Genomic DNA, 26,335 nt, shown 5'->3' with positions numbered 1-26,335 from the left:
GGCATTGGCCAGGAATTGAACCTGCCCCGACTGCGTGGAAGGCAGGGCCAAGTATCACTACTAGTGCATTTTATAGACATGTATAAGTTGAGCTTGATACGTTTTGACAACTGCGGTGATACTTTGCCTTGTTTCCCACTTTGAAAACCTGGTTGTGTGATGGACAAGTGGAGTCTGAGTTAAGTTGACTGTGATGTGGCGTTACCGATCAACTTTGTCTATAAAAGGTTAATGGTGTGACAGAGAAGACACAGCAGGTGAAAGTCAGCCATCAAAGAGGAAAGAAGAGCACTGAGATAAGTGGTGCACAACACCCCTCTAATACTCTCCAATTAAGCTGAGGTTGTTTTGCTTGACGATGAAACATTATCACAGGGAACAATTCATGAGTCAAAACATTCCAGGCCATATGAGCCTGCAACCAGGGAACACAAGTCCTCTCCTTCAAATCTGCCCAATATTGTCAGCTATATATAGAGCCCTTCTCTTTACTTGCTGACCCCCCTCCCCTTGTGTCTGCCTCCCCGTCTTAAAAATCACTGGGGCTTTGTCTTGGAGAAAGTAGGCAGTAAGACAGCATTTCTTGCACGTATTGATTAGTTTGGGTTGTTAGCTGTCCATTGTTACTGTGAAATCAAGCATGAGGGATGGCAGCCTGTCAAGGATTTATGAAGTTCAAGTGTTCAACCGGGTTTTTTTTTCAGTTTGGTATATAAAGGCATAGCTGGAGCTTATTTTTTGGAAAGGTTACAAAAAATCCAGACTACACTGGATGTACAAACATACAACATCTTTGAGAGAATATGATTCATTTGTACACCCACACTGAACCGAATCTACGTTCTTATTTTCACCTCATAAATTGCTTTTATTGTGTCAGCGCTGATCTACTGCTCAGAAAACCCTTTAGATCATGCTGTGATCCTCGCTCCAGTAAAAAAAGGAAAATTCCATATTTGCCCTTAGATATTCTCTGAGAATTATTTCTCCTTTCAGTCATATGTGGTGGTATTGTATGGGACTTGTCAGGGGTGGGGGTAGGGCAGTGGCACTTCTCCGCACTCTTTAGCTGCCTGAGCGTAGCCCTCCTCGCTCTGCTAATAAATTATTAACCCCTGCTGACAAATACTGTTATGGAGCCTGCCACAGATGTGTTGCATTCTTGAACAAGATTGCTGTAGACACATGTTACAGGAGGATGGAGTCTCTCCCTTCCTCTCCCGCCATCCCCTTGTCTTGCTCACGCCTCAGCAGTTTGACTGATGGCTGGAGCTCCTAGTAAAAGTGCCTGAGAGACTGAATATTTTAGTGGTAAAATAATGCCACTTGATTTACTGTGTAATACAAAAGCAGTGCTTTGTTTCACTCTCACACTCCATTGAGGACGAGGCGTTTGTTATACTGCAAGCTTAGGCTTTTTGGGTGCATTAATAAAAAATACATCAGAGTACGCTAAAAGTCCCTCAGCACTCACATACATACACAAACATGTCTTCCAATCAAATTCAAACTCCCATCACTCATACCTCTATTACCATTACATGCACACCCTGACCTTTTTGATTTTCAATTAACAGTACTCAATGTTGAGATCACTTTTCATTTGATATAATTACGGGAAACAATTTATTGGCGGATTAAAAATGATGGCTGAGTCCCACTAAAGGCACAGGAGGAAACACCCTAACTAAAGGACAGAAGGAATGACAGGTAGATGGACAGACAGGTTTCAGACATCTCCCTGACTTAGCGGGCTTGTTTGTTCAGCTGCTGAGACACACAGCAATGACTTAGGCCACCTTTAGGCCCTCACCCTGCTCAGACTGATCTGTGACAGTGCACCAGTGTGTGCATGTCTATGTGCATGTACAGGTGGTCCTGGGGTTAAAGCGTCCCGAGTTTCGGCATTTTGTGGTTACGTACACTCTCTCATAAATTAATAAAAAACGTAATTTTAGTCGGTAAACACAAGACTCGCTCAAGAACTAGTGTGGTGCGCTGCACATGGATGCATGCACATAGTCATGCATCTTATGCGAGCCACACTACTCTCAACACTAAGCTGTCCCGTCCATAATTAAGGATAAAGATTGCATTTTAACATTGTCAATCAAGGACGTGGTCAATCCATAATCTCTTTATTGCAAAAACAAAACAGGCTACTGTCGGCAAATTCAACTCAACTCTTGAGGGAACAGGCCAGCCAGTAGTCTATCAGACTGTGATAATACACGTAATATGGAAGTGGCAGTGCGCAAGGCAGGATTGGAACCGCACATTAAGTGCTTTACACACTCTGTAGTTTGTAATCCAACCAGCCTTGTCATTCCCAGCATCACCTGCTCTCGACATGTGTCTGTTTTTTCCATCGGAGTTCAACAGCCACCACTGTGTCAATGTCAAAGCAGAAGCTGTAGTAATTCTACATTTGATCAAAGTTACTTAAGATTTGCCAGATCAAAGTACAATCACAACACATTGATCAAAACATGTGATGTGCCTGTTTATTTTATGACTTCCTGGTACCTAAACATATAAAACATTTCAAAATGTATCTGCATTCTTTTGTGACTCAATTAAATTAAAAAGTCCAATTTGTCCAGTCCTATATATTTTGTCATTGTAGTTTTCTGAAAACTAATGGTAAAATCTTGTCTCGTCTTGTTCTTGTGAACCCAATATTATGTATCATCTCGTCTCGTGAGTTGAGTGTATCGTGACAACCCTAGTCAGGACACATGGCATGTTCGCCAGACCGCTGATCCTCTGAAAGCCACAGTAATAACCAGTGTCATGGCCTTAATATTGACATGGAAAGTTTGCTAGTGCTTGGCTTTTATTTTTTATTTCAGTTTCATTTATTTCTTGTATTTAGTGTGTTATTACTATATTTCATGTCCTTTGTGAGTTCTGTGTGTATAGTGTGAGTGACTTAGGACTTAATTTAAGTATAGTTTTGGCGTAGGATCTGTCTTTTATCAAAACTCATGGTACATCAGAGTGTAGGAATGAAACTCGTACATAGCCTGAGGACCACTTGTATATGCATATGTGCAGCAGCACTTGGATAGACAAGTGGATGCTTATATGTCTTTTGGACTCATTCATTTAAAATTTTTGGGATGTTTCAAACATACCCAGATGACTGAGCCTGTTCATTAAATAATAGTAAGATTGTTAGTTTTATCAAGCAGGTTTACATCACAGCTTCTAAGCTTGACTATTTTTTTCAGGAAGCTTTGAGGATTGTTAACCATCTTAAAAAAATGTAATATAATGCTGTGACATGTAAACATTTCTGAACGCACCGCTGCAGCACTGTCTGCCTCAATATGGGATTCATAAAGTAAAGAATTAACAGAAAATGGCAACCTTGTTCTGCTTTATGCATGAGGGGTTAAATTATTTGTGATTTTTTTTTTCTGGCTGATAGCCCCACTGTCTGGCTGACCCACTGCTTGAGTGAGTATCTTGGGGTTTGGCCCAGGCCCCAAGCAGGCACAGTTCCAGCCCGAGATCAAGCCATCCATCTGCATAAAACAAAAGATTAGGGACCCCACAGCCTGCTGCAAACCCATCAAGCTTGAGCTATGACAGTTAGGGTGAACATTCTTGCACAGGTGCACCTCTTATAGTTCTAAACTGCTAAAAGTAACTTGCAGTACTTCGTGAGCCTTCAGGAAAAAAAACATTGCTTTTGTGAATCGCTTATCCAGGTATCATATAGGTATATATAGTATATTGATCAAGTTCTGTTTTCTCACTCCCAGCAGGGTCATGTCTTCCAAGCAAGCCACGTCTCCTTTCGCCTCTGTGGTCGATGGAGATGATGCCATGAGCCAAGATCACTTGTCTTGGGAAAAAGAGGAGAACGCTGATGCCCACTGTACACCGCAGCTTCCGCTGCACAATCTGCTACATGGAAAAGCTCACCCTGATGAAATTCAGCCGCTAAGCAGTGTACCTCCAGAGAGTGATTGGGACAGCTTGATGTCTGCCCAACAACGCATGGTGAGACAATACAAGACTTGAAAGGCCCTTTAATAGCCAGGAAAGACATCAAAGTTGTATATTTTGTTAATTTAAATTATACTATGATTGTGTACTGTTCACCATCTGTCTAAAACAAGCTCCTGTCTTTAATCCTCTGCCCCATTCATCTGATTGGCTAACTTCCAGATACCAGCTGAGGGGTAAATTTACCTCATGTCAGTTCTATGTCATCCTTTACACTTTCTTTATTGTCGGTACAGTCACCTTATTATTGTGACTGTTCACTGTATCATTTAATAGGATTTTGAATCAAAAACAATGCACTGTAATTCACTTGGTTTCCGCTACATGTAATGGATTGTGGCGAGGCGCCACGGCTCAATAAAAGCCGCCACCCCTTGGAAATGAGTTTTTTTTTATGTGAAAACAATGTTAAGTAATACGGTGTATGAGTGGACATATATGCTATATCAGGGATGCCCATTACAGCGATCACGAAGGTAGTGTTGGTAGCGTGTCACCTACATAACTTCACTTTGTAGATGTCATATGACATCAGTCAGCTGACATTAAGCTCCCTCCTGATTGCTCTTGTGCACAGCTTCAAAATATCCTAAGAAAACCCCTGATTAGTATTATATTATATTATTTATAATTATTATAACCATACTTTTGGAGAAAAGTTATAGATTCCGTGCTAGCTTGTGAGGCTCTAAAATAGTTTGTTTTATGAAAAGTAATAAAAAAGTTAAAAATAGTGCATCTTAAAAACAATGTGAGGACTTGGGCTGTTGCAAAAGCACTTTCAATTCTTCAGACTTCAATTTTACACGCACAAGTGTACCCTACAGTACTGCCATGCTCCCCTTGGTATTGAAGATCTGGTCTCAGTAGGCATTCATTGTCCCCTGGCCTGTACAATTAAGCTGATATTCTATCCATAGCTGCAGCCCCATGGAATAATAAAACCTCTGAGGTCTTCACATAAGCAGCTCTGCCAAACACTAAAGCATCATCTATTCTCAGAGTAAACAGAAGACCTCTAACTCTTCAACATTAACAATAACACAAATCCCATCTGCGTCATGTCCAGAAGAGTGGAACTTAGTCATGCTTCCCTTGAGTTTACATCCTTGCTGCCATATTACAGTAGAAGCTGTCCTTGGTCGCTGTATGTTGTTAGCCGGCTTGTAGTGCCGGTAAGATAAATCTGCAGCCACTCTCCTGATGCTGTGTGTTCTAAGTGCATAGCTACTTTGATGTTAGGAGAGTCAGACCCGCACAAGCACTCGTGATCTATATGCACACAGGAGGCAGGTGGTTGTCTTTGACAGACGCGAGTACGATAAAGACACCCAGAGGGCGTCTGAAGTAGCTCTGTAGTTGGTCGCACATACCCTGAACACTGCAAGATTGCAGCACAACACGCATGCACACACACAGCCACAGGAATAGGTTCAGTACCAGAAGCATGGGTGTGTGCATGTAGACTGAGGAAGAACTTTAGAGGGAAAAAAACTATCAATGATGCGGGAGTAAGAAATGTATCAAATGATACCTATTGGCCTAACAAGAGGATATATAGTCGTATCAGTTTAAAAAAAGGCAAACAGGGCTCATTGCTTGATTGCTTGGTTGAATGCATAATTTCTTGGTAAAATAATGATGATGTTTTGCTTTAGAAAGGGTAATTAATTCAAGGTGAGAAGAGAGAAGTGAAACAAGGTTATTTGAGAAAAAGCAGCAAATTATAGAATGGGCTGATACAAGAGAGAAAATCGAAAAGCATAAGGCAAAAGGAATGAGAATGTTTCCTGGTGGTGCTGATTACCTGACTCCACTGCTGTGCCATGCGTCTGTGTGGGCTGTGCCCTGAACCCTCGCCAACTGATTAACCCAGCACTCCTCCACTAGCCTCAAGCACTCTCCACTGTCTCTGCCACGCTGCATAATCATCCAACACAAGGTTGGGAGGTGCACAGCGGGCCGGTCAGTCGTGCCACCCTGGCGCTTGGTACCAGATCACCCTACACACCACTGCAACTCTGCCTGGGGCTCAACATGCCACACTGGGATGAGGAATTGGCGGCGTCCACTTTACGGCATTCCAGGCTTTTTATTTAGGATTCAGATACGATTCTGTCATTTAATCCGGGTGTTTTTCACCCTGTAATCACACTGCTGTTGAGCTGTTAGAGCTCACATTTTGGTGGTACAGTAGGTGAACAGTGTATGTTGGATACAGTTTACTGTTTACTCTCCTTACTTTTAGGGCAAATGTTTAAATCAGACCTAACTATTCCCTTGTTAAAGGCAGTGGCTCCTTGCTGCTTAGCGACCTTCTGCTCCACCAACCATAATTAACACCACCTTCTGTCAGATGCAGTGCCCAGCCATGGCCCGTGTGCCGACTCTAACCTCACATCTGCAGCGCATTGCTCCGCATCTCTCTCGCCCCCATTCAAGATCCATCCCTTTCTTCCCGGCTCCCTTCATGTGTGCTCGTGCACAGGGAGCACTCAGCCAGACAGCTACTGTAGCTAGAGACGAGATGAGACCTTAAGTTAAATACTAAAACATGCACAGGTGGGACTGAAAAACAACAACGGCTTGAGACAGGACGCAGATTTATGACATCTCCAGGCACTCAGCTGAGAATAGGTCTTCACTAGAAAATGAAGAAATTACACAGCAGTCACCTGAACACAAATGCACACTCAAGAGCAATTTGAGAAATTACAGTTAGGAGGTTTCTCTGTGTAGTCTCGGCAGATCAAGCAGACGTGTATTATGAATATATCCTATGCAGGCGTACCTGTCATTTCATCTCAATTTTTCACATCAAATCCTATTTAGCAGTGCAGATAGCTCTATTGAAAACACAAGGCGCTGCTGTATGAAATCACTAGAGCAGCCTTTTGATGGGGCCAAATCGCAAGGTGCAGCATTGAAGTTTGTATCCAAAAAGCTCAAATACTACTCATCCCTTGTCGTTCTGTTGTCTTTGTTTGACATGCAGGAATCTGACAGCAATAAAGTATGCTCCCTATACTCCTTCCGCAACAATTCCACCTCTCCCCACAAGCCCGAGGAGGGAGCCCGGGAGCGAGGTGACCTGCTGAGCGCATCAGCATTTGGAACTCCCGAGCGCCGCAAAGGAAGCCTGGCAGACGTTGTGGACACATTGAAGCAGAAGAAGCTGGAGGAGATGACAAAGACAGAGCAAGATGGTAGGGCTCTCCTCTCCCTGTTTGTATGCTTGGAATAAGAAAATGGGATGTATAATACAACATTTCCTTTCTTTCAATGAAAGCTGAAGCTTTCTCTCTCATGCGTCACAAGTATAATTCAGCATAGGCGTGATACTTGTTAGGAAACATTTTCTTTCTGCATTGTCAAAGATGCCTCCCACAAAAAAAAAATGTTACATGAAATTGATCTCATTCCTATAACTGCACATCTCACCATGTTTGCCTCCCACAGGCTGCAGTCTATCAAGAGTATGGTAGAAAAAAAAACAAATATTTGAAGGAGCAGCAGAAACACATCCCCCTTCTTAATTAGTGCTGTGGTAATGTAACTACATCCAATGAAATGTTGAACCCTCTTGGGAATGCATGTGTCTCATTTAGTGTCGGGGGAGCTCTTAGCTTAAGCACTTCATCAGATGAATAAATTAGACCTCTGTTAGCCTAAAAATAATTTCCCACTTTGTTTTTTTAAGTGTTCGTATTACACTGGACACTTATTATGTCTTGTGGTGATAGAGGACTTATTGTTTATGGTTTCAACAGAGATCCATTTCCATTTATTGATCTGAATATCTATACAGTGGAACCTTGGTCAGTGTGTTTTGCAGTTTATGTTACATTCCCTGTACAATAGCCTACGATATAACACGTCTTGTCGTGTTATTAATACTTTACGTGAGTCCAACTGTGTTCGTGATGTATCTTTATTACAAAACCTGAGCATGTTATCATGCTCTCAAAATGAAAAGTCACTGTCTGCCAGCTCCTTTGTCCGTCTATGATGTCATCAGTGGTTGACTGTAGTTCTTTGCTAACTTACAGTTACACCAAAAGCCTTTGCTTTTCCTATTGATCACGGCTGCAAAATAACTCCATAGTGAAGCCAAACAAAGTTGCAAGTGACAGCAGTTTGATAAAGAAGGTCAGAAGCGCTACTGAATTCAAGACATAACTCGTAGAAAAACACAAAGGTCTCATCTGCGTGGATATCTCTTCTCCTTCCACCTTGCTGCTCGTCATAGCCGTCACAAATCAAGTCTCCAGTCAAGGTAAAAGTGATGTTAAATGTTCATTTATCCCTTTCATTCGTCTTTTACATGTATTTTAGATGTGTTTACAATTGTTTTCTGCATGTAAAACCATAATTGTAAAACCATAAAAGCGTGTTTTGTGTTAGCATTTTTTAATTGGATTTACATCATTTCTTTTGGGAAAATTGATTCAGTTAGAGTACGGTTTTACCTTTAATGACCCTAACAGAGGTTCCACTGTATTTTAAAGCTCGGGGATGTTCATTTTAAAATAGTTTTGCTCAGTAAAAGAAAGTCCTTCTTTTATAATGCGTCTTCTAAGCTTGATTTTCCCTGAGTTTGGTAGTGCTGCCTGTGACGTTATGGTAATGAACCCCAGCTGGTGAAGCCTGGTTGGTGCAGTAATTTAAATGGTCAAGTGCATCTTGTAATCCAGGGCCGTATGTTAGCGCAGGGAAGAGAGGGTGCTTTGGAGTGCCATACAGCTGTTTTAATCTCCTGTTAATAATAGAGGCTTGGTCTCCCTCATGCACTGTGTACCACTGCCACCAAAATAAACTCCGTGGTTGGAGGAAATTACTTTCTAAGAAGGAGACATGGCAGAAGACAAGAGAGGCACAAAGTTCAGAATGTTGTTCCCAGGCTGCAAGAACTGAGTTTTGGAGAGCCATCAAGGGAGCCTCAGTGGTGATGATCAGTGATTACTGTAAAATGGAAGGAGAAGGACTCTCGAGGAAAAAAGAAGACGTTACTGAAACTAGCGAAATCCACTTTTTACTACTTTGTTTATGGAAAGAGATATGGTAGAAGATTGAAAAGGGCAGGATTGAGGGCACACAAGAAGGTTAGAGAAGCCATTTGTTGCCTTAATGACACTGCTAATGTCCTGCAAGCAACAGATGAGCTAAATATACCGCTTATCTAAGCATGACAACTGTTGTGTCCAATTCTGTTGCTTTGGTGTCTGTCTGATCAGGTTTACCGAGGTCCTCTGAGACTATTCACCATCTGCTACTATTCTTCTCGGGATTCCCTTGCCTGGTCAGGAAAGTTCATTGTCCTCAAAGTGGAAAGAACATCCTAAGAACATGAAATCTTCTTTAATGCTGTGAGCCTCTGGATTAATTTAAAACACTAAGATGCATTAAAAACAATAGGCACAATGTTCAGCATTGTAATATCCCTTAGACATCCCTCAGTCGTACCCTTTCACCCCTTGTATCATTCCGCCCTTCCTCTCCTATCCGGGTCCTTAAAGTGCTTTAAGTGCTTGTGACTGTGCTAATGAATGAAAATGTCCTCCAAGCAGCAAGCACTGCATTTAGCTGAATAGTCACCTTTGCTGTAAAAGCCCTATTAGATCCAGCTGCCAGCAGGCATAGTGATTGTAGCTTGTGTTTACTTACTAGGTATTGTAAATGCATTATTTATGGATACGTCTCCATACAGCACTCATCAGTAGTTAAAAGTGTCAGTATAAAGTATGAGGGGAAGAGCAAAATAGCTACAATTATAAAAAAGTAAAGGTGACTTTGGTTTGATTCACATGGAAGTAGAACAGTTTTATATAATGCACTATAGTATGAATCAATACACAGAAATACTTTGTGCGTTGAATCTTTACGATCGTCCCAAAGACAAAGACGGATAATTACACTTTTATGAGGTTTTATGAGGTTTATCCATAATGCTAAATAATAGTTAGCAGAATTGAAATTAGATTTTTCTTATGAGGTTACCAATTGGTTGTTTCATACGACATGCTTGCCACCGCTAACCAACACATTGTGGCTCAATTCCCTTGAAACTATTGTGAAAACATGACATGTGGTTCGCCTGTCAGTGTAAGTGCTCATAGGACAGTGCTGTGAATTGACAGTGCAGACGGCATCTAGCTTTAGGTCGCATATTCCAATAACATCAAGAACATTTTCTACCAGTGGACTAGTATTTTAACATCTGGAGCACTTTGACAGTTCAGTGTTGTGTGCACTGTAGATGTGTCCATATTCGACACAAATAGAAGATATTGGGATGGTGTAAGTGTAATCCCCCTGGTATTATCACTGTCTAATGACTGCGCACTAGGATGAGTGATCAGCATTGTATGCGCAGCCTTGGATCATTATCCTCTATTACTAGAGGCATGTAATGAGATTCAAGGATGTGTGGAAGCTTAAGAAGAGAATAGGGTGGGCTCTTAGCCTGTGGTCTGATTAGCACCGATCAACTCTTGACACTATTGTAACACTTTCTCCATCAGTGTCACAACCCCTGCTGAGTCGACACTCAGCACTCAGAGGTGCAATATCGCACCAGCAGGTTTATTTTTGGAAATTAATCATAAAAGCATACTTCGTAAAATACAGTCTGTATAAGCCATCATATGATAAAATGCTCCTTCCCTTCCCCCAGACAGACTGATGCACTTTCTCCCCTCCTCTTTTAGTTCCCTCCCTTCTCCCCTCTCATCTCATCCCAGCTGCCGTGTCATCTGGTTCTGCTTTATCCCACCTAATTAATAGGAATCTTTGTTATAATGATCTGAGCATGAGCCTCTGACTCCATGCATATGCAATGAGGGTTCGGAAATCCAGTTGCCTTGGTTGCAGATTTTGAGGCCTTCTTCAGCCACATCGCTGTCTGTGTTTCCTCGGGCTGCAGCGTCCCGCTGCTGAGGCCGGGACCTTCCTGGCATGACTCACAGGCACACACTGGCCAAATATCAGTCAAGCATTTTCACATCCCCTTTAATCATATGCTGCTCATTTTTTTTTACCTACTTCCCAACCAGCGACTTCTCTTGATGCAAGTAATCTATTTGATAAAAAAAAAAATGCTGTAGTTTCACGTCTGTGTGTCTGTCAGTGTATGTGTGTGTGTGTTCTGTCTTGGCCTGTGGCATGGTGCACAAGCCCAGCGGCTCAGTGCTCTGGTCTGTCACTTTTGTTTGAATAGGTAATGTCGATCTGTTCAGGCTGAAGAGACATGAGCTGGAATCGCTTGTTAGGACATATGATCAAAAGCCGCTCTCTGCTCTCTGCCAATCAACCCTCTTGTCGCCCTGTGAAGTAGACGTTTCATAGATTTTTCGGCTGTACAGTGTGGGCAGTCTGCCAGTCTGACGTGAACTTAAAAACCAAAAAAATCACGCAAGCCCTCACTCCCCCCTTAGCTCATCTGATCATCCTTCACCTTAAGTGTTGTCTTTCCAGTTTTTTTTTGTTCCATCTTTTTTAACCCTTATGTCAACTTGACTTAATTCGTTTTCCCGCCCAGTGATTTTTGTCTCCCTCCCAGCCTCATTCTCTAGTGACAAAGTTGCTCCAGTGCCAGGCTGAGATCAGAGCCCAGGGCTAAACGGAGTGTGTATGGGCTAAGCAGAGTGCCCGGTCCCCTCCTGAATTATGTATTTACTATCTGTTCCAAAGCAGATCCCTCACACAACACAGACAGACTAGTCCCGGTAGGATGACGGGAGCCAGCACAGGTTTCACTTTACACAAGCTAAGATATAGATTGTGTTGCCTGTTTCAAAATGGGAACCCCTTTCTGCTGCTGTCTTCGTCATTCAGATGACAAAACAAGCAGCTGCTTCTTCAATGTGCCATTCTTTGCATTCAAGATCACCTTCCCCAGTTCTCATATTCCGATTAGTCAACAGTAGCAACTGCTGGGGAGCATTCCAGGGGCCATCTTCCTGGGTTTCAGCTGTTCAGTGTATCCCCATGCACCCGCAAAGCACAAAACTCCCATTGTGATCCTGGCGTTCTGGCTGCATAGGAACCCCTTGATAGGAGGAAACGGGTGTTTCTTAGAGACAAATCACAGCCAGAGTTGCACAGAGGCTTGTTTGTCCTTACACATGTACACACGCTAGTGTTAGATAGACCTCGTCAACTGCATTTGAAGTCTTGTTAATAATACCACAACTTGAGACATGGCCATGTGTTTTGTTTTGCAAAGAAAAATAGCAGCAGTATCAGTTTAACTGTTTTATGTGACACCGCAGTATTTGGAGAGGTGCAGTGATGGTGAAACGTTGACACATAAGAAGGCAGAGGCCGTTAATGCTGCTATATTTGTCAGTGGGCTTCGAAGCCTGCCTTTCGATTGAATAAATAATAGACAGTCCCACTCAGCATGAAAGGGGCAAGAAACAATGAAACGTCAAATCGTATGAATGAGCAGGTCAAAATCTGGCAGAACAGTGGCTATTCTGCAGCACTGCGCGGTGCCAGCTCAGTATCGCCGCCCTAGCTCCAACATTCCGCACACACACAGCCCCACAAAAGCCGGTGTCATCTGACCAAGGATGAAAATAGTTGAAGTGTAACTCACACCCTGGGCACAGACAGCCTCTGTGACTCGCTAATGATTTCAGAGCACATAGCAAGCTTGTTCTGTAAGTCGCAGGTACGTCAGCCATCCAGCTAGGAGATCTGCATTTGACACAAGAAAACATGACAACAAGTGCAGATGCAGCTTATTAACATATTTGCATTGTTTTATTCCGCTCCACAATCATGCATGTCAAACATGATGACAAGTCTTTTGTGGGTTGCTATGTGAACAAAGAGACTCTTTAATCAGCAGTGATGAAACAAATCTTTCCTCCCACTTCCTGCTTTTCTTTTCCGTCTCCTTGTTGGATAACACTGCATGTGCCAGGAGATGAGATGAGCATGTCAAAAGAAATGAATAGAAATGTGTTTTATTGCTCTGCAAAGCCTGAGTGGCAATGATTAAAATTATCTGACAAATGCCATCTCCCTTTGGAAATAACCTGTGATCATTTGTGTCTGCACTAGTCTAGTGCTTAATAGGCTATAATGCCGCATTATCCATGGCATACCATCAAGTTCCAGTGATGAGTAGACTTTCAAATGATGGACAAAAGTGCAAGTGCATTTGCTGGAACATCGTTTTCATAACTTATCATAACACAGGAAAGAGCAAAAACTTGTTGTTATGATATACAGTTGACCCTCGTTTATAGCGGTTAATTGGTTCCAGACCTGAGCGCGATAAATGAATTTCCGCGATATAGGATTCATTGTTAATAAATTGAATCTTTTTCTAGTTAGAGCGTAGAAAACATGTTTATGACTTTCTAAATACGTTTTTTAAAAGATTATTAGAGCCCTGTAGACATGAAATAACACCCATATACCGTAAATTCCGGTGTATAAGACACTAATTTTTTGAGTCAGACTGAGTTATATTGAGTAACGACCTCCTGTAATTACCAATGGGTTGACAAGCTTGTTATGTAAGACCAAATCTGTTTTTTCCTCTAGATTTAGTGGGTGCGGCTTATACACCGGTGCGGTTTATACACTGAAAATTATGGTAGTCACCTTTACCCTCCTATTATTCATTTTTTACACCGGATTGCACAACTATTATGCTACAGGCACTCTAATAGGCCGCTACGTAGCAACCTAGCGAGCTAACCAATTAGCCTTCAATTTATTTCTTCTAAACTTAAAAAAGTTTCAAACAGAGTGGGAAAGAAGGACAAAGTAAGAAGCTACAAACTTACCACTTCCACAAGGAATGGAAGGATAACCTTTTTTTCACTCTGCATCCATGGATGGCTCCATTGAGTGCAAAGTATGGTAATGTAATAACATTACTGATGACTAGTGGCCAGAATACTAGACAACACTTGCATTTCAATATGTTTGGACTAAACGTAGACCATAGTCTACCATAAAACAGCGATCATTAATTCATTTATGAAAAAACGCGATATAGTGAGAGAGCAATAATTGAACCGCGATATTGCGCAGGACAACTATGCTGTATTTCCATGTGTACTATACTGATCTGAAACTCAAACTAAAAATGACCAAGATCCATTGTTTTCACTGTGAAACAAAGCAGTACTCATTTTCTTTCTTTGCTATTTTGGTTGTTTGTCAGCTTCCTCTACTGAGGGGAACCAAAGAGCCTTCCCTCATGAGAGACATAGTTCTCTGTCTTTGCACAGTAGGTCTTAGTCGGCATGGCTCAGTCTCCTGCAGAAAGGAAATGGGCCAATTGAAAAGATTCTATTGTGACTGAACCAAGTTGAACAACAGCACATTGATACACTTAACAGCGGGAAAGTGGATGTTTCATCTTTAATATGCAATATAGTTATTTGATGGTATTTCAAGTATTGTATTTGCTAATACTGTTTGAGGAAATATAATGCATCTTTACAGAGGCTTTATTTATTCACTAATTGTGTTTAAAATTTAACTAGTGGCATAATAATGCACTCATGTACTTTCTCCATTCATCCTGGGAATAATATTTGTTGAATGCAGCCCTTATTGAACATATAAATACAAAATAATTCTTGACCTTTGGTCTGACACTACAGCAAACAGAATGTGTGTATCCTACACTGGCATGTCTGTAAACAAAATTAAGCTTGAGATTCAGTAATTAACTTTAGTTTTTTAAAAGCAAAATGTCTAACTGCAGAAATTAACGCTCTTGCCGTTTTGTTTATTTCTTGCCACAAGTAGTTATTTTTCTAAAGTGAAATTATAATGCACTATTAGATGTGAGGATATTCCCACCCACACAGATTTGAAGTATGTACAGCTTTGGTACAAAGTACTGTAAATGCCAGTCACAGGCTTCATTTTGTAATGTAATTTGTTAGTTTCTTTGATACACCATCATTGATTAGTGGGCGAATTTATATTTGACAGCTTAATTGCAGGATACCCAGAAATACTGCTCAATACAAGGCACCCGGTACATACATTTTTGTGCTAAATGTTTATTTATTAATTAGAGTATGGGGACCCAAATGATTATTACCATCAAATGGAATTTATAAATGTAAATCAAGTCCATGATGAGGATCGCTCTCAACATCACTAAAAGTAATGCCTAACACTATTAAGTAAACCCACCTACAGAACCATACAGCTGCCCCTCCCACTCCCACACATGCTTTATCAGGTTTGCAAAATCAAATTAATTCAGTGATTGTTAAAGAAACACAGTGGATTATATATATATATAGAAAAAAGCCACTTACCTTTTATTTGTACAGTTTTGCTTTTTTTTTTTGTTTTCCAATGATTGTGTTGACCAGAAAAGTTGATTTTGCTCTCCAAGTACTTAATGGTCCTAGTTCTTAAAAGTGACCTTGTGGGGTAGAGAGCGGAGCAGCACAGCAGCTCTTTCCAGCTGCACACATGGCATCCATCGGGGGCACAATCACGCACAGTCCCAACACCTCAGGCTCGGACATATGTTGAGTTTTATTTCATTCTTCTGACATTAATCCTATTCACCAGCTGTTCTGCCAGCTGCCACTCTCCGGCTTAAGGGGAGATTGCAGTTTTGGGGCTCTGAGTGCTGGTTTATCTTGGCTCCTCATAGCCTCCTTGCAAAAGTTTTGATTGCATCTTTTTTTTTTTTCCTCTTGCCTTCTTCCTACTTCCATGATCCTTGAGTAAAAAAACTTCCTTTCAACATTTTTTTCAGATTTTCAGGTTTTTTTCAGATATGTTCGGTTGAAGCGATTTACTGCTGCAATATGCCTCTGACACAAGTTCTGACAAAAAATGCTCAATATAGTTTTTTTATTACTGTTTCATAAATACAATGAAAAAAATGCACCACGCCCAGCGCTACTTAGCACGGGCACATCAGTCTCTTGTCATCAAACAGTATTTCTGCAGGATTAGACCTGGCATGGCCTCAGCCTGTACAGTTATGATTATTGACATATTGGGTCTGACATAAGTCACATTTATGTGCATTGTCTGGAAGCACACTCAAGTGTTCTCAATGTCATTTCTGCTGAGGTATGACCGGGCGGGCTGCGAGCAAGGGCCGCAATGAATTGATCATTGCTCACTGCTCACTTTAATAATTCAAGCCTGATTGCCACCAAGTGCCGCAGTAAAATGGATTGGGAGAAGTCACATGCTGCTCAGCTCAGGAGGTGAAGCCTCCCGGGGATGCTTAATTCATATATGCTTGATAGACACGTGTTCTATTTAGAGGGGTCGGGGTGCTGTGTCTGTGTATACGGCCTTTCCAAATGGCCAGGTCACCACTATGGGATTAACACCTTGGTCAGATAAAGGCACAAGCTCAGGGGAAGGTTACTGCCTGCGGGAAAAAAGATCTTAAGAGGCTATCCACACGGAAATGTTTTCAGGTCAAAACAGCAAACTATTTTATCGTTTCAGCCTCTCATCCGCACGGAAACTGTGTTGTGGGTGCCCTGAAACTGTATTTTATTGAAAATGCCTTTCAGAGTGGGAAAATCTGAAAACGCCGGCTCGTCGTTTCCATATAGACGAGCAACCCACTGCTTTTTAAAATCGATGTCATGAGCAACCCGTCGGCGTCACGTGACCAGAAGTTAACTTTGACGACAAGCCAACATAATATCGGAATGTCGTATGTTTTTTAATTAGCCAGAAAATAAGAATGCATTATAGTGAAGCTGGTGCAGATCTGGGAATTTTCTTCCCTGCATGGGAAAATAGAGCATTTTTCACTAAAGAGTGTATTATCTTAATGACAAAATGCATGCAAATATTTGAGGTGGGTGTCTATGAAGGTGCATAATGCGGTGCTGATCCAAACTCAGTCACTCAGCCTTGATGGAAATTAGTGCTCTACTGTGTATCATTCTAGGGTTAGCGTTGTCATTTTGACCTGCAATGTATGCCAAAGCTTTTCACCAAGGAAAGAGCAGTAAAAAATAAAAATAAAACTAGGACCCATGACACTTTTTGGGATGATTTGGTGATTATTCCCGATTCTAATAATAATCGGGGATAATCAAATCATATGCCATCCCAACCTTAGATGAGGTACACCCCATCATTTTCCAACAGGATAGTAGGAAGGAGATGAACATGTTCACCAAGCAGAATAATGATTAGGTCTCAGTTCAGGTGCAGGTGTCCACAACAGTCTACCACCTCTCAAGGAGGTGGACCTTTTTATTTATGCATGCCAGAACAAGTAATTGCATATTTGAAAGCTGAAATGATTTAACTGCACCAAAATGTCTTCTTGAAATGGTACAGGATATTAAAACTGTTGAAAACGAGGAAAGGTAATTGCCTGAAAATGAGCAAACGCACTGTTGTGCTCAGAATGTTTTTTTTTTTCTCTTTACCCTCGCGGCTCCCTCTTTAGCATTTGCATTGTGCGGCATCACCCGGGTGTGTAACCTATTGCGTTCCGATTGCTCCCTTGCAATTAGTGCCCCTTTTGTCTTCGCTTCAATAACGCCATGATTATGTAGACTTCAGGAGTATTTGCGGCACTAACAGCTGTTGTCTCAGGGACTACCGGCTGAATGACAAAAACATGTTTTCTCTCTGCATTTCACTTCCCTGCCTGCCTCTTCTGATTATTATGTTTTATTTGGTGTGATGATGGGGGTCTTGTTTTTAGTGTGTCTGTGATTACGATATTCAAAGGACTCCTTGGAGCGTATCACAGTCATTTTCTTTCTTTAAATCAATCTCGACTTTTGATTTGTTTCCCATGCAGTGGAGAGTGGATGGCAAATTACTGTAGATGTCAGCCTATCATTGTCTGACTGGCATTCACAGAAATGTGAGCCTGAATTAAAGCTGTCTGTAATGCTAAATGCAGACAGAGAGAGAGGGGAAGAGCTTGCAAAAGGTATGAACAACATCCCAGCTTATTTTGATGGAAATGCACAGAATTACCTATGCAGTTTAAGCGAAGATATCAATAAAATGTGTATTTAAAAGATGTTTAATGACTAAATCGCTTCCTCTATATACACCACTTGCCAAACTGTTAGATATTCCTTAATACAGTACTTCCTCCATAAACCCCGCATTAATCCTTTCTCATATTTTTAACAGCTGATTTACTGTGAACATGTGCAAGACACAATGTCAGCCATTCACCAAGCTCTCATTGTTCTTAATTCTTTTTCAGTCTTGACTAAAGAAATGTATTTGCTTTACTTAGTCGTTTTGTATGAAAAGAAGAAAGAAAGAAGCATTACAAGGACATAACTCATAATGTAAATTTCCCATGCAGTTGTGTTTAATATTTCTGTTCCTTGGCTTGTTATTGAGATCAACAAAGACTCTGTCTGTTGTAAGAAATGCTATTGTTATTTAGATATCAGTTTCAAATGATCATTTATCCAGCAGGGCTGTCAAATGATTAAAATCAGATTAATCACAATTTCAATTAATCTGGATTAATCACAATTTGAAATGTGTCCATTTTGACTATTTTTTACCTTCCCACTGCCATTTTTTCCCCCTATGCATATTCACTAAAAGCGCAACTGCTTTTCTTTCCTACTTCTGCGGCTGTGGTGAGTCTGTGGTGACAAATTAGGTGCAGTGGCTATTTGTACAAATTTCCATCTCCTCCCAAATTTCGGCCAGTATAATACATTCTGTCTGAGTCCTAACGCACAGTAAGTGTCAGTAGTTCCGCTTTTATAAAACCTGAAGGCAGCCCTTTATAGTAAATGAGAAGAGGCATGCTGCTTAGCATGGAACACAAGACTGCAAATCCTTCAAAATATTCCCCACAGACTGTTATCCTTGACTTGTGGCTAATTTCTCTCTAGATAGTCCTCTCTCTCCTCTGCCAGCGGCTTTTTAGCTCAACAAACACTCAAACGTGAGTATCATCTTTCTCCCAGGAGAACGGTGCACACGGAGAGGCTCAGAATGTGGCGGCAGACAGTTGAAACAATTTCACTGCTGACAACACACTGTAATCAAACACCCACTGCTGCGTGTTGTGACAAACCATTTTGAAACATCAACAAATGTAGTTAATGAAACCTTTGAGAGTGGAAATTATTTTCATGTGCTTGGGCATTATACTGTATGTATTCACATGCATATACACTGGACTCAGTTAAATAATGACATGGTTTGATTTAAACCAAATGCCTTGCCAGGTTGGGTATTTGTAAGTTGACCTTTTGCAGTCAAACGCAAACAAAACATGTTTTGTATGCAAACATCAATTTTACGGTTTGGACAAACATAAAAAGGCCAGTGTTGTATTTGCAACATAAAACAGGACACTTTATGCAAAAAAAGGGCTAAAGAGAGGCATCCTTACTTTTCTGCAAGTGAGGACAGAAAGTTAACAGTAAAGCCTCTGACAACTTCACAAGTCAGGTTCAGAGTGAACATGATACTCAAACATGATGTGCTGACTGCCAGGTACTTTGTTTATGTCACATATCAACCTTGAAACATTCTTTTGTCAAGATTTATGAGGATCAGTTGCTTTGTTATTATTATGAGGGGAAAAAACTGTAGTTTTTCATGCCAATTTATCGTTTAGGTTATGTGTCTCGAGCCCTTAACCTGCTCACCCACATCAATAAGATTGCAGACGATGTACGCATAAAGATGACAGTTCTGATAGCAGATGAACATTGACAGTTTGGCAGATGACTCTTCACTTTCAGAGTGCCACTTGGAAACTCCAGAAGTTTCAGGGAAAAAAGGTTAAGGGCATTTTTCCAGCTATAGAGCACCATCCCCAGAGGAGACAATGCGACCCAGACAGGCTTAGTAATCCAAAAAAACATTCCCCTTCTCAATGGGAGCACGTCTTGGACACACACTCTTGTAGTTTTGTCTTGTATGTTGCTATCTGTGCTCGCTGCAGAGTGGAGGAGGTCTGTGCCAGGCGAGGGTCCACAGGGACCGCTGGAATCGCTGGGGCTGGAGAAAGTTGGTCCAGGTCCAGTGGGGTGATGTGGGCTTGGTGACAAGCCAAGCTGTCTAGTGCAGCGATGCTGGGAAAATGTAAATAACAGCCTGATAAGGGCTATTGTTTTCATTCCATTCTCATCCCAGCTGAATGGCCTGCTCCCGAGCTACAGAGCATTTTATCTTGAGAGGGGGAGGAAAAGCAATGGGATGGTCGGGGGTGTGAGAGCTTTAGAAGCCCTCATAAGAAAATAAAAATAAACATACAAGACCCTTCTCTTGTTGGAATCAGTTGCCCTGCATGTGAAGAGAACAAACAGCAAACTGTTGTAGTTTAAAACTTTTTAGTGTGTTGCTTGGCAATCCAATAATATTTGGCTTATTATTTTATTAGCCCTTTTTTTTAAATAACGAATATAAAACTATTCAGTGTTATGATGGTAATTACTTTGCCAATACCATGCACTGGCATACCAAACATTTAGACTGTATATTTAGACAGTCAAATAGCATTCCTTTGATTAATTGAAATTCTTGTTTTAAAAAATATATGGAGAAATGCTTCAGAATTGATCCATCTTGAAGCACACATAGTTAAAAAAGTTTATCTGAATTCATTTGGTTATTTTATTGACTAATCCAGGGCCATTATTCAGCTCTTCCAGGTGGAAGGCAGGGAGGACAGTGGTGCATTCCAGCTGTAGCCTCTCCTGTCGGAAGACTTGGCAGGTCGGGTCTGGCCCATGCAGCGGAGGTGATGGAGAAGTGAGGGAGTGGCTGTTCTCCTGGGAGGGAGGTGGAAGGGAGGGGAAGGACTGGAGTAGAATGGAAGCTGGCACCACATTATCTCCACCAGTTGGTGCATTCCTTAATGATCAAGTGCTGGAGCAGCATCTGCGATGAAAGTGTGTGTGTATGCACAAGGAAAAACAGGAGCATATGTGTGCATTCTGACATATGTTGACTGTGTTTGTTTAATCCCACTTTAAAATAATACAGCACTGGAGGATAGGTGTGTGAAGTGTCTTGCACAGGGACATGACAGTGACTAGGCGGAGGGAGCAAGGTTTAAACCACCAACCCTGCGGTTTAGGGACGACTTGCTGTCTTTAGTCACAGCCGCTCTAAAATAAGATCTTTTTCAGGGTATCAATGTCACGCACTGACGTTTCTCTGAGGACAATAATTTGAAGCGCTTTTGTTATGGTTACGATGCTAGCTCAACTCCCTCCAGCCTTTATCCCCTCTAGTTTTAAAAAGATGTGCCACACAGGAAGTTAACATACTGAGAAACACACATAACCTTTTCTCCCTCCCTCGTCGGGTCAAGGGGACACACTGTGAGCTGGGAATTGGAAAGTCAATAAAGCAGAAATAATGTTATAATGACCCCCGAGCTGAAGATGTCCTGTCGACCCCATCACATTTGAGGAAGTGGACAATCAAACAAAATGGTCACTCTGTTTGATCTCCGTGAAAGTCCTCCTTAAACAAGGCAACAACAAACAACTGACCCCCTGTTAACTCCCTCGTCCCTCTGAAGTTTGTGTGTTGTTAGGAAGAGCAACAGTGTTTGAGCTAAGAGGTGAATAAGAGTGACTCTTTTGTGTGATGTCTTTCAAACACTTTCAATCTGTGACTGATGCCAAGGACACTAATAGTAATGGGATGAGACATAATTGCACACACTCAAACGCTGATCTCTCTAGAATGTAATATTGTATTGTAATTTGTTGACAAAGGTAACATCAAATTGAATATCTTAAACGAATGCCCTAACACTGACTCCCTAACAAGGGATTGGCATTTGACCAAGAGTCCTTGATTCTTTTTGGGGAAATTTACCGATCAGTTAATTGATGAATTGTTATTTTGGAAATGCTTTTTCATCTAAAGGGATGGGCGACTCTCTCTGAATCTTCTGAACAATTGATTCTATACCAGTGTCGTATTCAGCATGGGTATATCTCAACTTCCATTAGTTAACATCATGTACTGTGTTTCTTCCACAAAGTAGTTGAATCAACAGCTCCTCTGGTGGTTGTAGCCAAGCAGTGCACTCAAACTGACTCAAAGTGTCAGTCAAGTCATTACTAAATTTCCAATCAAGCCCACACGATTGAGTGGATTTTTATGTCAATAGATTATTCCTACTGTATATAGCTAACCGTAACTTCTTAAAATAATAGTCAGACATAGAGTTTTTGTGCCATTTGACACACGACACATAGCTTGTCCACTTTGTTTGTTGAGGACCTTGTGCCTCAACGCCTTGAAACTGCATGACAATCATTTTGCAGACGTCGTGCTCTAGTTTAAGGCTTAAAGCAGTTTGTGAACATAGAGCCTCAAGGTAGAGGCTTGCTCTTGTTGCTGGTGTTTGATGGGAACAAGTTGACCTACAAGCAGTGCTGGGATGGCAGAGGTCTGGGTCAGCAAGCCCAGTGTGTTCTTTATCAGCTATCCCAACGACAGCATGGCAGATTGCAGCCATTCCTCCCCTGATTCATTGTCTGCTGGACAAATGTTAATTATTTTCATCATTGGCAGCTATGTGAACGCCTACCTAGTCTCAGTCCTTGCCTTCCGATTAATGGGTGTCGCTGCCCTTATGGTATGCCTACACTGTCTGCCTCCTTCCTCAGCTTTTCTCACACTTGCACATAAAGAAATACCTTGATGTGTCTCCACCCGAATTTTCATTATCTATAATGACACATTATCTTTTTTACAGAATCATCATGTATGGAGAAACTGCTTTCTAAAGACTGGAAAGAGAAGATGGAGAGGCTCAACACGAGTGATCTTCTGGCTGATGTAAAAGGTAAACAGAGCATAATGATCACATCCAGCACAGTCCTATATGCAGCACAAATATCACACCACACATTCCTCATTCCTATCAGCCGCTGCATAATCTCAGAAACAACTTTGTACTTTTAAATAAGACAAAGGCCTTTGGCTGCACTCCTCATTGAGATCCCCCCATTTATCTTTTGTTGGAATGTCCACCTCTCTCCAAAGTGCTGCCTCTTAAATTCTGGCCAATTTACACTCATTCTCAATCTCTGAGCGGCATTACAAGAGTCATACCCTTACTGAGCTCTGCTGCAGCACATGCAGGCTGTTCGTGTCTCTTGGTAACTGTTGAACCTGCCGTGTGCTGAGATGCCACTAAAAGAGGTCTGCCTCTTAGTGAAAAGTCTCAACTCTGACAGTGAATGGGCCATGTTGCATATCAAGTGCAGTACAGTGCAACACAAATCACTACTCCCCGATTATGGTTGTTTATGATAGGGTGAAGGTGGGCCGCGGATGGGCAGGGCTGCTTCTTAGTTCTTAGCACCGACTGTTACTGAGAGCTGGAGTGTTTATACAGCACAGGAAAGCACAATACCAGCTGGCTGATAACACCAGGCTGTCACCGGTTCTTCATCTCCTCCTTCGTGATTCCTTTCAGCAAATGACGATTTGTTTCATTTGCAAGGAAAATCATCCCAACTCTCTTCACATAACTTTTGAAACATGTCAAAATCAAGATATCGTTCCAAAAGAATGGTCGACTAGATTCATTGTGCCTGTCCCTTGCATACTGTATGTCACGATAGATCAAAGTGCACAGTGTAAAATAGTTTGCGTGATTTAGCCTTTTGAAACCTGCTCAGTTAAATTACAGGCAGGGCATTTCCGCTGCTGATGAATGGTGCTCTGTAAACAGGTAGGAGGCCTGATAATAAACATTACAGCAACTGTCTGTACCTGAGTTATAGAGACAGTCCGTGCACCTCAGTTCCTAATAGAAATGCTTCTGCTATCACAGTGGCAGCCTTAGGTTTTTAATTAGCGTAACATTTCATATGACTGTAGACATTTCAAAGGGCTGCTTTGTGCTCATGCTTACAAATGTCTCTCTCTCTCACTTGCTCTCTCTCTCTCTTGCTCTCTCTCTCTGTCTCTCTCTCTCTCTCTCTCTCTCTTTCTCTCTCCCTCTCTCTCTCTGTTTGATGTTTGCCTGATGTGGTAAATACAGGCAATTAAAAAGGAGTCCAGGGTTGGAGACTCACAAGGTCCGCCTAATTAAAATACAAACAAAAGTGCCACGCAGAAAACACCTTCTGATTAAGATCTTAAGTGTTATGATGAAGCAGAGGTGCCATTCATTGTTTGGTTAAAACTAACCACAAAAAGAAAACATGCCTGTAGGTTTGAGATGAATAAAAGAAAGTTGTTAAAAGAGCCTGGCACGCGGTACATACTGGTTGTGTGTCCTTGTAGTTTGTTCTGTGCTAATCACTCACCGTATACTCGTCCTATTATCCTGAGCACACTATTCACTAGCTTTGTTATTGTCGTATCAACTGACATAATTGTTTTACTGCTCAGGCAAGTGGCGGGATCGGCTGAGAGAAAGTAATTTAGCAATAGGCGCGACAGAATTTGTATATCATATTGTGTATGTGGTAATCACACCTGAGTTTCAATCCCAGCTTGGACCTCTCTGAATGCAGTTTACATGTCCTCTCAGCTCTGCGTGGGTTTTTCCCGGGTACTGCCTCCTACATTCCAAAAACATGCATGTTAGGTTAATTGGAGACTCTAAATTGTCCATAGATGTGAATGTGAGTGTGAATAGTTGTTTATCTCCAGTATATGTGCCCAGTGATTGACTGGTGACGAGTTCAGGGTGCAGCCCGCCTCTCTCCTACAGTCAGCTGGTACAGCTCACCTTAACTCTGAATAAAATAAGCTGTCGAAAATGAATGAATGATTCTATGTTGTTCGGTCGTCAGCATCAACAGCAAAAAGTTTGACAAAAGTGGATTAGTGAGGGATTTATTTTCACCAGTCAGTTCTTCAGCTGTTTTCATACCTTAGCTTAGCTGTCAAATGCAGACAAAATGATGAGGAGATTAAATCACTAAGAATAAACCACAAAGTAAATAAGAGATTGACTGGAGCCAGTACAAACCAGAGAAAGTAGCAGATAATAGAGGGAAAGAGGAAAGGGAGAAACGATAGGTACTTTGTGAAGATATTAACTTTAGTTCCCTTTTTATCATAATATATCAAAACCATAAAACAGGTGATTGCAGGTGATATTGCTACACTATAGTGCATTCACTTTAAGACCACATGAATTTCGTAGGATTTTGTACAAAATGTAATGGACTTTAATAAATATTTATTGTTCCACTGCATTTTTTTTTTTTTTTTTGGAGTGCGTCACTGCGAGAGTTTGCCAACAAAACCTTGAATTGAAAAGTGTCTTCACTATTCTGCTCTGCTCATTTATCTCATAGCCAAATAGTATAATATTGGAAACACCCATTATACATTACTAAGTTAAATTATTACAAGCAAGTATTTTATAAGTAATTACTTTTATAAAGCCAGAATTTAGTGTAGAGTTCGTGGAAGGGATCACAGGAGATTGTACCAAACATAGTGGTCAATGCACACCCATTTGTACACAAATACAGTAATATACAGTCCTATGGTAGATAAGGGTGCTCTGTGCTGCATGCATCACTATGTGCAGGGGCTTTGAACCTGCTACTCAAGAGAACTGTTTACGTTTCCCTGATGAATGCCAGTTTTGGGGGTGAGGGTTTGGGAGGGGGCAAAAAAAGAAAAAGCATAATGCTCAAGAGTGTATTCAAACTGAAGGAAAATATCTAGTTACTAAATTGGAACACAAGCCGTATTCATTCTCTTGGAATTTGCAAGAGAGGGAAAAAAAAGCTTAACATTGTACACTGGCTTTAAAATGTGCAGCTTGAAATCTGAAGCACGAAAATTGTGGCTCTTACACTGTCACAATCAATTTGGGAATGGTGTCTACATGACAGTGGTCGGGTGCACACAGGCGGTCCTGTGGCAAGCAGATAAGTGGAAGCGCTTTAGGAGGAGAACACAGGGCAGGGCGAGCGGCAGCTGAGACTGATTTGAGGCTAGCCCAGCTGTACCTGTGCTCCTCAGACTCTGTGCTTAAACTGTTCAGCCACATACATTCACATTATAGATTATATATTACAGTACATACACACACAGACACAACACACACACACATTTACAGTATACACAGTATATAGAAATATTTTTTAGAGCTGTCAATCGATGAAAATATTTAATCACAATTCATCTCATGTTGTCCATAGTTAACTTGTAATTAATCGCACATTGCCGTTTTTATCGATAACAAGTGTACCTTCGAAAGATCATTTAAAAGTTTTTTTTTTAAATACACCTATCAACGTGAGACTGCATGATAGGTTGGCTTTGTGCAAATTTTGGTTTATTAAACATTCTGTTTTTTTAAACAGATCAACCTAAAATGGACCTCAAT

General features: G+C 41.3%; 1 protein-coding gene across 2 annotated transcripts in view; it reads left to right on the top strand.

Moving 5' to 3' along the window:
* sox6 (SRY-box transcription factor 6) overlaps positions 1-26,335 on the top strand; it is a 127,733-nt gene that overhangs the window by 37,916 nt on the left and 63,482 nt on the right. For both annotated transcript variants that reach the window (XM_054771279.1, XM_054771280.1), the window contains exons 4-6: positions 3,771-4,011; positions 7,013-7,223; positions 22,724-22,813. In XM_054771279.1, the coding sequence (XP_054627254.1) occupies positions 3,771-4,011; positions 7,013-7,223; positions 22,724-22,813 (542 nt within the window). The remainder of the gene's footprint in view (positions 1-3,770; positions 4,012-7,012; positions 7,224-22,723; positions 22,814-26,335) is intronic.

Source organism: Dunckerocampus dactyliophorus, chromosome 3, assembly GCF_027744805.1.
Source record: "Dunckerocampus dactyliophorus isolate RoL2022-P2 chromosome 3, RoL_Ddac_1.1, whole genome shotgun sequence".
NCBI lineage: Eukaryota > Metazoa > Chordata > Actinopteri > Syngnathiformes > Syngnathidae > Dunckerocampus > Dunckerocampus dactyliophorus.
This window is presented reverse-complemented; position numbering and strand designations above follow the sequence as displayed.